The sequence below is a fragment of the Phocoena phocoena genome, chromosome 13 (assembly GCF_963924675.1).
Source record: "Phocoena phocoena chromosome 13, mPhoPho1.1, whole genome shotgun sequence".
In the NCBI taxonomy this organism is placed as follows: Eukaryota; Metazoa; Chordata; class Mammalia; order Artiodactyla; family Phocoenidae; genus Phocoena; species Phocoena phocoena.
Genome location: NC_089231.1, coordinates 62,392,707 through 62,406,253, shown reverse-complemented (window position 1 = coordinate 62,406,253; position 13,547 = coordinate 62,392,707). Strand labels below are relative to the sequence as shown.

The 13,547-nt window shown below is 42.7% G+C and overlaps 1 protein-coding gene across 1 annotated transcript in view; it reads left to right on the top strand.

Annotated features, from left to right (window-relative positions):
• Positions 1 to 13,547, top strand: part of PTPN2 (protein tyrosine phosphatase non-receptor type 2) — a 77,261-nt gene that overhangs the window by 54,271 nt on the left and 9,443 nt on the right. Inside the window, exons 6-8 of the mRNA XM_065889680.1 lie at positions 5,944 to 6,153; positions 7,339 to 7,491; positions 12,458 to 12,639. Coding sequence (XP_065745752.1) covers positions 5,944 to 6,153; positions 7,339 to 7,491; positions 12,458 to 12,639 — 545 coding nt within the window. The remainder of the gene's footprint in view (positions 1 to 5,943; positions 6,154 to 7,338; positions 7,492 to 12,457; positions 12,640 to 13,547) is intronic.

The following is a 13,547-nucleotide window of genomic DNA, read 5'->3' as shown; positions in this document are numbered from 1 at the left end:
TGTGCCGAGTGCTTCGGGCCAGGTCCAGCTTCCATGACTTTCATAGCTAAGCTTATTATGGGATCTCTTAGGTCATCCAGGGAGGAGGCTTTTTTATGAATCTCCTCACTGTATTTATTTTGCACCAGTGATTCCAAACATACATACAAACATACATACATTTGCATGTATCTTAAGCTGTATTGAAATACATCAGCTACTACTTGGTCCTGGGTTGTCCAGTGCTCATTCCCAGAAACAGAGCTGCGTTTCCATAAAGTTCTCATGGGTCTTGGAATCATCTTCTCATGGTGTTTACTGATCCCAGGTACCTCCTCTGCTTGTGGCATTAAAATTGATTTAGAAGGAGGTGGGCATAGGTGTTTTTCTCTGTCCTGAGCATTGATTACACCTCAAATAATAATAAGATTGAATAACTTTTGTATTTTCTTTATCACTTTGCAAAGTATTTTCACATATGTATCATTTGTCCTACAGTCTTCCTAAAATGTGGACAGAGTAAATATTCTTAATATCCCTGGTTTTCATACTTAAAAAAAAAAACCTGAAAATCCATGAGGTTAATGGATTTTTTTCCATAAATAGATTACTCAGTTAATAAGTAATAAACCAGAACTCAAATCCAGATCTCCTAACTTCTAATGAGATGGGACCAAGTCTTTTGAAAAAGATGCTGATTGTTGTAAAGGAAGATCCTTGGTTCTAAAGTTTCTGAAGTTGAGGCCGCCCTGGGAGCAGGCCAACCCCTATGTTTTAATTGCTGGCAATTGTGTGATTTCTTACTGCCCTGGGTTCAGAGTACACCATAATTAAATAGCAACAGTTTATGTTCTATTTTACAATCTTTAGTAAGAGCTAGGAGTGTTAGAAGAATAAAGTAGCGTTTCAGTAGGAAAGACAGAATTGCATTTGCTTGTGTTAGAAGAATAAAGTAGCGTTTCAGTAGGAGAGACAGAATTGCATTTGGTTAAGTATTTAGACTCAGGAACCATGTGGCCTGAGTTTAAGTCCGAGCTCTACCACTCCTGACTGTGTGACTGGTCCCGTTATTTAACCTCTGTGCCTCTGTTTTCTCATCTGCAAAACGAGGATGATGACACACCTGCCTTGTAGGGTTGTTACGATGATCGAGTGAATTAATGCTCTGACAGTGCCTCAGACTCAGTGTGGGGTCTCCTGTTGTCAGCGGCTCCCTTGGAGTTGGGAAGGGCTGCAGGAGCCAGGGCAGCGGAGGACGCGCTGCAGGAGAGAAGGTGATGATGAAGTAGGGGAGGGACAGCCGGCCTCACCTGCAGGTCTGGGTGGAGGTTCCTGCGTTTCAGAGGACCAGGTTGCTTCTAAAGGAGTCTGGCTGTGCCTTTTAACAGATCTGGGGCCAGAGCTGCCTCCTGTCAGGCCCTGCTCCATAGAGACTTCATGTCTGGTGGGCAGTAAAGCACCAGCAGCCCTTTCCAGCGTCATGATGAGAGCTCAGAGTTTGAACTTCTGGCCCCACGTGAAGAGATTCCATGTCTGCTTTTAAAAGAGGCCTTGTGGCTTAAGCTATGAAGATAGTTTTGAGGGGCTTTTAAAATCCCAGGTCATCTGGAGAACTTGTCTTTTGGGCTTTTCTGTTTAGTTGGCCTTCACCATTTTCAGTAGTGTCCTCGACCAGCTTTATGTGTATCAAGTTCCAGGAAGGCTGTTTTCATGCTGAGTTCTGTTTCTCTGCCTCTGTAGATTTGCCCAGAGCAGGGGTAGATGCCACCCGGGTGTCCTCCTCTCCTGTCTGTTTATGTCCTGTGCACTCTTCTGTCCAGCTTGTGCCCATTTCTCACATCGGTCACTTAATGTACCTGTGATGCGTTCACTTCTAACAGCTAGGATCTTCTTACGCTTCTCTTCATAATTTAAATCTTACCATTTCCCAGCTTGTGCAGCACTTGCGCATGTGTACATTTTGACACCATAACAAGGTTTTCAGCTCCCCATGGGCAGGGTCCTTACCTGTTGCCCTTGTACCCCTTCTGCGTTTGTACCGAGTACCCTGTTCACCACCCCACACCTGAGTGCTTGTCCTGAAACACGGCTTGGTCCTTCCACCGAGGTCTGGGAAGCCCTTCCGTGGCCAGTACAGGAGTCCCCGGCCGGCCCCCGCCTTGCCTCTGCCGACCATGTCTTGGGCGTTGCCCTGCCCCCTGCTTAGAACCCAGCCCCTTGCCCCCTGCCCTGGTGCTCTCCTCCCCTCCCCACCTGGGAGTTCCAGTCATCTTCCAGAGTGAGTTATGGTGACCACGTATTTAACACGGCCAGTGCGGGATCCTGCAGGAGCTGGTGAGGGACTGAACTAGGGCAGTGACCTCAAGGGAGGGGTGGGGTCGACAAGCTTGCTTCTCTCCAGGTGGAGCGGAAACACAGGTGAGGAGGTTGGAAATGTGGAGAGGTTACAGTTGATGAGAGCGGATCAGGGGCCGCAGTAAAGGCAGCAGTGAGTGTGTCATTGTGTCAGAGATCACCGCATCTCTTCACATGCCACCACGTGCAGGTGTTGCCTTGTTTACCCTTCACAGCAGCCTTGTGAGATCAGTACTTTCTTAAACCCCGTTTACAGGTGACGGAACTGGGGCTTGTGAAATTCTTGGAAACAATCTTGCTACCTTCTTTCTGTGCCTAAAGTGTGAAAATTGGGCCTGGGGCTGTAGAGTGTATAGATTTTTAAGTAATATTAGAACATTTATAGTCTTACTTATATTGATAACAATTATAGTTAACTTGCATTTAAATGGCTCTAGACAGTGCACACTTAAATTACCCCCAGGCTCTCAGCTCTTATACCTACTCAGCTCATAGTTTAGCTGCCTGGCCTCCACGGACCATGAACTTGTCATCTGATTCAAAGACGTTACATTTAAAATTCTTCAAATAAATGTAAATGAGATTTTGCCCTAAGAAGAACGGTGAACTGCTGACATCTTTGTGGAGAGGGTGGTGTCCATGATGTAGTGCCTTATGGAGAAAACTGGGCAGGTGTGTGCAGACCGGCTGGAGTGGGGTGTGAGGGGTGGCTGTGAGAAGGGACGGAGCTGACTGGGTGTCACAGCAGGACTGAGGGGCTTGGTGACCGAGCAGGAGGGAAGGGTGAGTCTGCTGTTTGAAACTAGGAGTTTGTCAGAAACTGTAGAGTCTAAATGTAGAGACTGTTTGGAATAAAGATGAATTTTGTTTTAGCTCTGTATGCTTTGGAACCCTTTCCCCCCATTCTCGCTTTTTTTCCAGCATGAAAAAGAGGGAAAAGGTATCCAATCGTTCATATAAACTTTTTTTTTTCTTGCGGTACACGGGCCTCTCCCGCTGCGGAGCACAGGCTCCGGACGCGCAAGCTCAGCGGCCATGGCTCCTGGGCCTAGCCGCTCTGCGGCATGTGGGATCTTCCCGGACCGGGGCACGAACCCGTGTCCCCTGCATCGGCAGGCGGACTCTCAACCACTGCGCCACCAGGGAAGCCCCATATAAACTTTTTTTTGTACCAGAGTAGTAAACATATGGATCTTATTACTTCTGTGGCCCTTTGGGAATTATGTGATTTTTTTTTTTGTGAGCTAAGTTTTTTGAATCTTGTTTCAGTAGGAGTGAATTAATACAAAATTAACCTCTAAGAAGTTCTTTAGTCTGGTCCTACACGGAAGAAAAAGATGGATTTTCAAAAATCTATTCGTGAGAAAGACTGTATTATACAGTGGTGAGCATTTCTGGAAACTGGCTTTGAGCATCCCAGACAGTGTGACCTGAATTTGAAAGAAATAAAGAGGCCACTAGTCTTGAGCCAAAATCATATAAGCAAAGAGAAAGCAAGTAGTTGCCCAGGATTGTGGGGTAACTGTAGGTTTTGGGCCAGGAGGTGATGCATGGTTGAACCTACACTGTATAGGCCACACTCCAGGGAACACTTCCCTGGGAGCAGGGCCCTGGCACCACCCCTCCTAGGCCTGGGACCTCCAGCAGGTCCACCTGGACCTGGCTGAGGCCCATATGGACCAGGGCTGGGCCTCTGTGCATGGTCAGCACAGCGTGGTGGCTGAGGACTGCAGCAGGGCTGCTGTCGGGGGAGAGGGTTAAAGACACCCACTGGAATCTGAGGCCCCATTTAAAGGAAGATGCGTTTGAGTTAACCGTGTGCCTGGGCTGATGGAGGAAAGGACTTAGGACCCCAGTCCTGTGTGGGTATCAGATGGCTGCCATTTACGGTTTTCTAGAAGGAAGCTACAGTTTAGCCTCCTTAATTTGGAATGTTTTAAACACTGTTTTTACATACAGTAAGATACAATCTTTTTGATGTATAGGTCTGAGTTTTGACAGTGCATTCGTGTCACCACCTGCCCAATCAAGATAAAGAACGGTTCTGTCACCATCCCCTAGATACACACACGCGTGCACGCGCATGCACACGTTCCTCACGCTGCCTGTGTACAGTCAGCCCGGCCCCACTCTCAGCTCCTGGCTACCACTGGGCTGGTTTCAATTCCTATAATTTTGTCTTTTCCATGCTGTCATGTAAATGGAATCGTACAGTATACAGCCTTTAGAGTCTGTTGCTTTCACTTAGCATAATTAATTTGGAATTTAAAAGGAAATGTTTTGAATTTTAATAATCACAATGAGCATTTTAATTAGTAATAGGAAATCTTCTAGTGCCTTCAGTGTACTGAGAACCTATGGATCACAGTGTACTTGGAATTATGAAAGCTGGATGTCAAGAAAAATTAGTCACTAAATGCGTATAATTAAAAAATTTTTTTAACTTCTGCACTGTATTTTATCAGTGCTGTACCTCATATAACTGAGTCTGGGACTTAGGAGTCTTAATCTGTACTGAAAAAAAGGGAAATATTGTTTTTTAAAAAAAGAAAGCTAAGTTTAATTTTGTAAATTTGTATTGAAAGGTAGATGCTGTAAAAGTAACCGTTAAAAAAAATCAGGGTTTTTTATGCTGCTTCTGTGGCTCCTTCTTCCAAAATAGTCCTGTAATTAAAGCTGAAACATTGTGCAAAGATGTGTTAGCGGTTGCCGCTCCCTCTGTGAATGAAGAGCAGAAGGCAGAGAAGTGCTCCTGGGGGCAGAGGGCCTTTGGCAGAAGCCAAGGAACGTTTTCATAATGAGTTAGTCAGAAATAAAGGTCGTTGAGAATGTCCAGGAAGTGGTGGTGAGTGCCAGGCAGGCTTTACGAGACAGGAAACACTTAGCATGTTGGTAAATCATGTTAGCACATCAGCAAAGCCATGTCAGCAGTTCTAGGATTGGAAATTGTTACCATGGGGAAAAGCAGCAATTAGGAGAGCAATTTCAGTTAAAAATGTAAAGATTGTTTCTTTAAATTAATTCTTGAGTTGTTCCTCTGTGCCTGTATAGCAGAATCTAAAAGATAACTCATATAACGGGGAACATTATATTTTTTAAAACTTTGAAATTCTTAAAAAAGAAACCATTAAAGAATGTAAAATTAAACTGGTAGAGATTTTAAAAAATAGAATAGAATCCACTCATCATGATGTATGAATTAAAGAAAATCCTGGCAGCATGTATGGTGCAGGTCAGTAGTTGGGAACCCAAGTGCTGCTCTAATCCTGCCTCTGCCATTTTCTGATGTGTGACCTTGGGTGCATTACTTAACCCTTCGCCTCAGTTTTCTCATCTGGAAAATAGGTTTTAATAGGATTGTTGTATGGGTTGAGTTAATACATAAAAAGCCTAGAACATGCTTACAAAATAATAAGTGTTACAGAAGTGTTAGTTATTATTAATATATTCCAAATTCTCCTAAAGAAAATCTTCCCATACTTGTGTATGTGATTATCAAAAACCAAATGAAAAATCATGGTACATTACACAAAACACATCTTTCTGCAGTAGACTGTTAAAAGAAAAAACTCAGAACTAACATTTCCCCCCTTGATTTTCACTTTTTAGAGTGGTGAAACCAGAACAATATCTCACTTTCATTATACTACCTGGCCAGATTTCGGAGTCCCTGAATCACCAGCTTCATTTCTCAATTTCTTATTTAAAGTGCGAGAGTCTGGCTCTTTGAATCCTGAACACGGGCCTGCGGTGATCCACTGTAGTGCCGGCATCGGGCGGTCAGGCACCTTTTCTCTGGTGGACACTTGTCTTGTTCTGGTAAGTGACCTCGTTTCAGTCTTCTGTACCTTTTTATTGTTTCCACTGGCAGAAGTAAGCTCGACTGTCAGGATCCCAGAACTGTGTTTTTCAAACTTGAACTTCTGCCTTCTTTTAGAAAAACCAAAAACTCTCATTCACATCTTTTCAGCTGCCTCTTGCTGTGACTGGTGGGGCTGCATCCAAGATAATTCTAGAGCTCTCGAAGGAGACTTTTCCTGGTAGCTTTTGTTACCTAAATGATGGGTCCTCTCCCCCGCCCTTCTTATTTTTCAAACATCAGTTGGTAGATAATATTGAATTATTTCTTGCCTTAGTTTCCTTATTTACAAACTGCAGAGAGTGAGAGTATTCTCCTCCCAGGACTGTCATAAGAATTAAGTGGATGAGTGCATTTAGAACACTTTCTAAGCGCTCGGTGAATGTGGGTTTTAATATCATTCCCTGAAGTTCCTGTTGTGCCCGAGGGCTATGTTCTTTCTCCACCAGCCTTCCCAGCCCCAGCCTGGGTACCGGCCTGTGCCTTTCCTCCCTTTAGGTTGATGGGAGGGTATCTTAGCACGTCTACTGTGTTACCACTCTGCCTAATATCCTATACTTCAGTCAAAAGCGGCTTGTTATGTTCACTTTGACGTGTTTAAGAACTCTAAGCATCTGTTCTGTTAATGGTAAATACTAAAACTGGATCGTGTGTTTGCCTGTTCCCTGCCAAATTTAACTTCAACAGCTGTTCTCTTTTCTGGTTGGGGTGGGGGTGTGTGGATCCAGCCCCAGCTGGTGCAGCGGCCCCACGGTGTCCTCGTGGGTCTGGCTGTTTCCACCTTTCTGCTCCAGCACCCTCAGGTGGCTGCCGCACACAGACATGAAGGCGCCGAACGAAAAGATTTACTCCTGCCAAGACGTTCTTAAAAAAGAAAGGCACTAATCTCGATGTATTTATCCTTACATTAAGCCAGAATGGGCTATAAATCCTCCCTTCGACCAACCACTAGCCAGAGTGAATGAGATTCCTGTTGGTTGGAGCCAGCTGTGAGTTAGCTGAAGGGCCAGGAGTCCTCCCTCTGCTGCCTGGATGGGGCAGACGGGCAACCTGTGCTGACTTGCTCTTAGCGGTTTTCCTGTACTGCTTCTCTTTCCTGGACTCCTAACAACAAAAGGCTTGAATAATGTTTACCTTTCTTGCAGATGGAAAAAGGAGACAATATTAATATTAAACAGCTGTTACTGAATATGAGAAAATACCGAATGGGGCTGATTCAGACACCAGATCAACTCAGATTTTCATACATGACTATAATAGAAGGAGCAAAGTTTATAAAGGGAGATTCAAGTATACAGGTAAACTGTGTATCAAATACGATTTGCGTCACATAGCTGCACTCTGTTTATGCATGTGTCTTCTCCCTTCCTTCCAAAAAAGCATGTTTACATTAATGTGGTGAATCCAGCTGGCCCCTAAGATTGTAAAGTGTATGCCACCCCCCTCCTGTGTACCTCAGCCTAATGTTAAATCCTGCCTGTTACTCAGAAGCCCGAATGGGGACACAATTTCATTAAAGAAAGTAAGGTTCCTTGTAAAGGAGGGGTTAAGCATTTCATCATTAAAATAACCAGAAAATTTAGCTACTTTTGCCCCATTAAAAACCTGATCTGGAGTTATACAAGAACACTTAGTTTATATCATAGGTATTTCATCTTTTATAACAATGAGCAAGCAACTTGAGTACTTGCAGCAAACGTAATGAAATTTCAGGAGAATGTTATTTTTCTCTGGTTGGTGGCTGTATTCTCATGAAGGTATTTTTATTCCACATTTGTAAAAGCTAAGTTCAAAGACTGATTATCAGAAATCTGTGTTTATGTACTAACGTAACATGTGAAATAGAAAAAGAAGTAACAACAGACACCCGTTTCTTGTCTGAACTGATCATATGGAATTGGACATAAGCAGGTGGAATTCTTTATTTTTCTCTTACATGAACCATTTGCTTCCTCTTCAGCTTCTGTGATTACTAGCCAAAGCAGGAATATTCTGAATAAGCCCTCCTTTATAACTGAGATCACACCATCTGTCAAGATGGAATGAGATATAAGTAGTTAAGTGTTGTATGGATTACACAGACATTTAAATATTCTTAAGAAATTTTATTTATCAGCTGACTTTTTTGTTCTGATCATTGGTGTTATTTTAACTATTCAAGACAATCTGTTATATTTATCAATAAAAATTTTAAGTTTTATTTAAAAGATTCCCCCCCCCAAATCTTTAGCATTATAGAATAATTTTTTTTAATTAATTAGATTATTTATTTATTTATTTTTGGCTGCATTGGGTCTTCGTTGCTGCGCCTGGGCTTTCTCTCATTGCGGCAAGCCAGGGCTACTCTTCTTTGGGCTTTTCATTGCGGTGGCTTCTCTGTTGCAGAGCACAGGCTCTAGGCGCATGGGCTTCAGTAGTTGTGGCACACAGGTTCAGTAGTTGTGGCTCATGGGCTTAGTTGCTCCGTGGCATGTGGGATCTTCCCGGACCAGGGCTTGAACCCATGTCCCCTGCATTGGCAGGTGGATTTTTAACCAGTGCGCCACCAAGGAAGCCCTCTAAAGAATAATTTTTAACGAAGAGAAATGTCAGTCTGTGAAGTGCCTGGTATGTGAAGATTAAGCCCATGAAGCACAAGACCCTCTTCCGACGTTACCTCAGATGTTCAGGATTAGGAACAGGTCTCTCTTTAATCTCGGCTTGTGTCTGCCAGTTTACATGCAGAGGTTTTCCCCACACACTTCTGTTGCTTCCTTGCTAATTTTCTGGCTGTTCTTACAGACTAATTCTATGGAACGTGTGCTGTCCTTTGGATACTATCCCTTGCTCCACCTTAATGTTTTTTCAAGTTTCGTTCCTTTAGTTTTAGAATATATATGTGCTTCCTGTGCAGATCGTTTTCCCCACAGAGATGAGTTTTATGGACGGGCTTTTGTGTGGTATGTGACAGTGCAGTTTGTGGCTCGGAAGAACTTCTTCTCCCCCAGTTTATCTGGTGCGGTGTGGCCATCAGATCTCTGACTCAGCACCTTTATCCCTCATTCAGACAGACCCAGGCGTCCTCTGCCTCCGTCCAGATGGGATGTTGGAAATGTCTGTATTTTTCAAGTGCTCAGGATCAGAAAGCCTGTTACCCTTTCGGAGGGCTCAGTTTCCACAGAAATGATCTTAGCAAGGCTCTAATAATTTATATGGTGCTGTGAAATTTTTAAAATTTTAGATAATTGATTAGTACATATTGAGTATAAAAGAATTCAGAGAACGTGAAAGTATATCATTTACAAAGTAGAAGTCCTCGATAACTCACCCCCCAAATATGTAACCATTGAGGCCTGTGTGTATTCTTCCAGGACTGCATATTTATGCATATGGGCTTGTTTATTTTATGTAGATATTTTCTCCTTCTGGAACCCCGCTGTCTAATGCTGGAGCCACGTGTTCTGTTGAGTGTTGAGATGTAGCCAGTCTGAATCAAGTTCTGCTTAAAGTATAAGATGTACAAATATAGGGAGAAAAAGTGTAAAATATCTCAGTAATTTAAAAAATGTTGATTATATGTTCAAATAACAATATTTTTAAATGTTGAATTAAATAAAACATCTTGTCAAAATTCATCTTTTTTTAAAACGTGGCTGTTAGACATTTTTAAAGTTATATATGTGGCTCGCATTACATTTCATTGGACAGTGCTATACTAGAACCTTAGCTTAGACCAGAAGTCTCAGAGAAATAAATTTCCCTGAAATCTTAAATCATAAAACTTTATTGTTACAAAGATCTAGAGTTACTTTGTTAATGTGGATACCCCAAGCTGCATGACTCTGTCTCATGTCCCAAAAAGTGTCTCATAGGACATACAAGGATGTGATAGGCAGTTTATGGACTTGTCTTTCTCTCCATACATCTGCCTCCTCCCCTTTGCCTCTGATTTTTGGGGAAAATTAATATTTGTAAGAAGAAAGAAGGAAGCTTTTCGAGTGTGAGTTGATGGCAGTGGGGTGAGGGATGCCATCTTTCCAGAAGCACCCATGCTGTGTAAGCTTCATCTCTGGTTCTTTTTCCTAAAGGGGGCCTCTGTCTTAACCTTCAGTCTTAATCTAGATTTACAGGATACAAGTGGTGTTTTCATTATTGGCTACAGTTTCATGTTAGTTTTCCTGTGAAGATTTCTGGCATATGTGGATATAAAATGATTTAGAACCTGCCAGGACAAAGAAGAGCTGTTAATATTCACATCTAAAGTGACTGTTGGGCTTCCCTGGTGGCGCAGTGGTTGAGAGTCCGCCTGCCAATGATGCAGGGGACACGGGTTCGTGCCCTGGTCCGGGAAGATCCCACATGCTGTGGAGCGGCTGGGCCCATGAGCCATGGCCGCTGAGCCTGCACGTCCGGAGCCTGTGCTCCACAACGGGAGAGGCCACAACAGTGAGAGGCCCGCGTACCACAAAAAAAAAATAAAAAATAAAGTGACTGTTATCTGAAACCAGTAACTGTGTTTGTGATGATAATCACATATAATACACAACTAATAAAGTTATAAGTAAATATATACTTTTAACAAATTACAGTGGGTTTCGAGTTTTTAAATACATCACTTTACAGCTCCTTCGAGGGGCTTTCTTCAGTGAGAAATGGGGGTGGGGTTGCGGATGGTGTGGGGGCATTGCTCCGTGAGTGCGGTTCAGCTGAGTGTGCAGTCGGGGGAGGTGAGCAGCCCCGTCTGCTCCAAATGGGAGCCGAGGGCAGTGCTGGGTCCCTGGCCTCACAGTCGGCAGCACCGGCAGCACTGCCGAGGCAGGTGAGCCTGGAGCCTGCTTGCCGGGTGTGTCACAGCGGGGGCAAAGTTGAGTGAGTTTGCTGCCCAGAGACCTGGCAAAATGACATTGCCCTTTGTTTTTTCTTTTTAAAATTCACTAGCATTAAATCTCCCTTTCTCCCCCACCCTCCTGCTGACTCTTCTTGTTGACAGATTCTGGATTTGTTGCATATTCTGGGAAGTGGTCCAGTAAGACTTGGTTTTTGGCATCATCTTGTTTATTGACATTGTTGAGTTTTGTCCAAGTATAAGGCCAAGTTGCTGTAACTAGATCTCAGTGAAGAATTGACCAGCATGCATTCTGGAGACAGTTAACATTTTTGTTGGATACTTAAACTATCTGTTGTCTGACACTGATGATTATTTCCGAGATGCAGAGCCTTGTGAGGGGTTCAAATTCCGACTCTGCTACTCGTTAGCTGTCATCTCATTAGTCACAACAAGTCCCAAGGCAGGTCACAGTCCTGTTTCATTGGAGGAAGATAGGCTGTCTCTTCATCTTGGTCTGAATCCTGCCTGATCTGAAGTCCAGGAGTGCTGAGGAGTCTTCCCAACCCAGTGTCCAGCCAGCTGCCTGGGCTGCTGGTGTACCTGGTGGGGACAGTCAACTTGAAGGCCTCTGGCACTGCAGGAACCTGCTGGGAGGTCTCATCATTGGCTCTCCACTAAACTGGACAGTGGCAATGAGCAGGGCACAGTGGGTCACGTTCAAGGGCCATCTTGGTCACTTTTCCAGAGCACATGCCTCTGGATTAGGAGACAGCACAATCTGACTTTGGCGAAGATCTTCTTACTAAGACCAATATTTTGGTGAGGTTAAAGTCACTACATTTTATTAAGATTATTGTATTCAACTACATACTGATGTGCATCAATATTAAATGCTTTATTATTGGGACTTCCCTGGTGGCACAGTGGTTCAGAATCCTCCTGCTAATGCAGGGGACACGGGTTCAAGCCCTGGTCTGGGAGGATCCCACATGCCGCAGAGCAGCTAAGCCTGTGCGCCACAACTACTGAGCCTGTGCTCTAGAGCCCACGAGTCACAACTACTGAGCCCACGTGCCACAACTACTGAAACCCGTGTGCCTAGAGCCTGTGCTCCACAACAAGAGAAACCACCGCGTTGAGAAGCCCATGCACCACAACGAAGAGTAGCCCCCACTCACCGCAACTAGAGAAAGCCCATGCGCAGCAATGAAGACCCAATGCAACTAAGATAGATAGATAGATAGATAAATTTATTAAAAATGCTTTATTATTATTAAATATTCAACTTAAAATAGACGTAGCTAGAAGTGGTATGACAAAACACGTTTTTCTTTTTCATTCATATGTTAGCATCACAGGGTTTTCTTAAGTTAAATATAGAATTTCAGTTTCATAAATTTTATTTAAGGAAAGTCAAAACTTTAGTGTTTGCATTTGTTTCTCATTTCCCTACTTAGAAACGGTGGAAAGAACTTTCTAAGGAAGATGTATGTCCTGTTTTCGATCATTCACCAACCAAAATAATGACTGAAAAATACAACGGAAACAGGATAGGCCTAGAAGAAGAAAAACTGACAAGTGACAGGTATACAGGACTGTCCTCTAAAATGCAAGATACTCTGGAGGAAAACAGCGAGAGGTAAGGTTACTGCAATAACAGTGCTTGAAAAGATGAGACTTTTATTTTAATAAGTTCTGTGGATGGGAACTAATATAGACCCTTAGTGTATTGAATTAATGTAACCATTTATTTATTACTTAAGGGCATTTAAGTAGTATGTAATGACATCATTGATCTCAAAGAAGCTAATACTTAAAGACGGAAACCTGTTGGAAAATGGTTTAACACAATACTTATTGAGTGTAAGAGTTAATATAATTAGATGCTAAAATGTGTAGTATGATGCAGAAAACAGTATGAATACCTGCCGTTTGTACAGTTATATAGTGTTCACGCTACTGTTACAATGTAATTGATAATATGCCTTTAATACCATTATGAAATAATTAAATGAATATTTCAACTTCTGTTATTGGAAGAAGAAAATATTTTTCAAAAAAAATCACATAAAATGCCCTATACTTTTTGAGTTTTGAATCCATATGAATGTATAAACTCTTCAAGTTTTTAAATTTGAAAAATTACGTTTCTCAGGCTCCAAATATCTCACACATTATGAAGCTGGTGTCCTGAGGTGTGAGTCTCTCAGAAAAGTGAATGAGCTCTTTTACTCCCTCTCTTCAATATCTCTGAAAGACTTTTTTTCTTTTCTTTTTGTCAGGTATGCTTTTTCTTGTGGAAAATTTTATGCTGTAGTCATATTTGTTACAGTGGGATCTTGGGAGGTGCTGTGAAAATCGTTAAGGTCTCCTATACATTATAGCTTCAGTTCTGTATTTCCCCAATATAAAAATTGCCTGAAATTTTATAAAAGGTAGCGTATTACAGTACATAGTAAGTTGCTATATATCATATTGAAGAGTTTATTATGACCTAGCAGTGCTACTCCTTGTGTGTGGCTTCAGTGGTTTAGACTACAAGTTAAA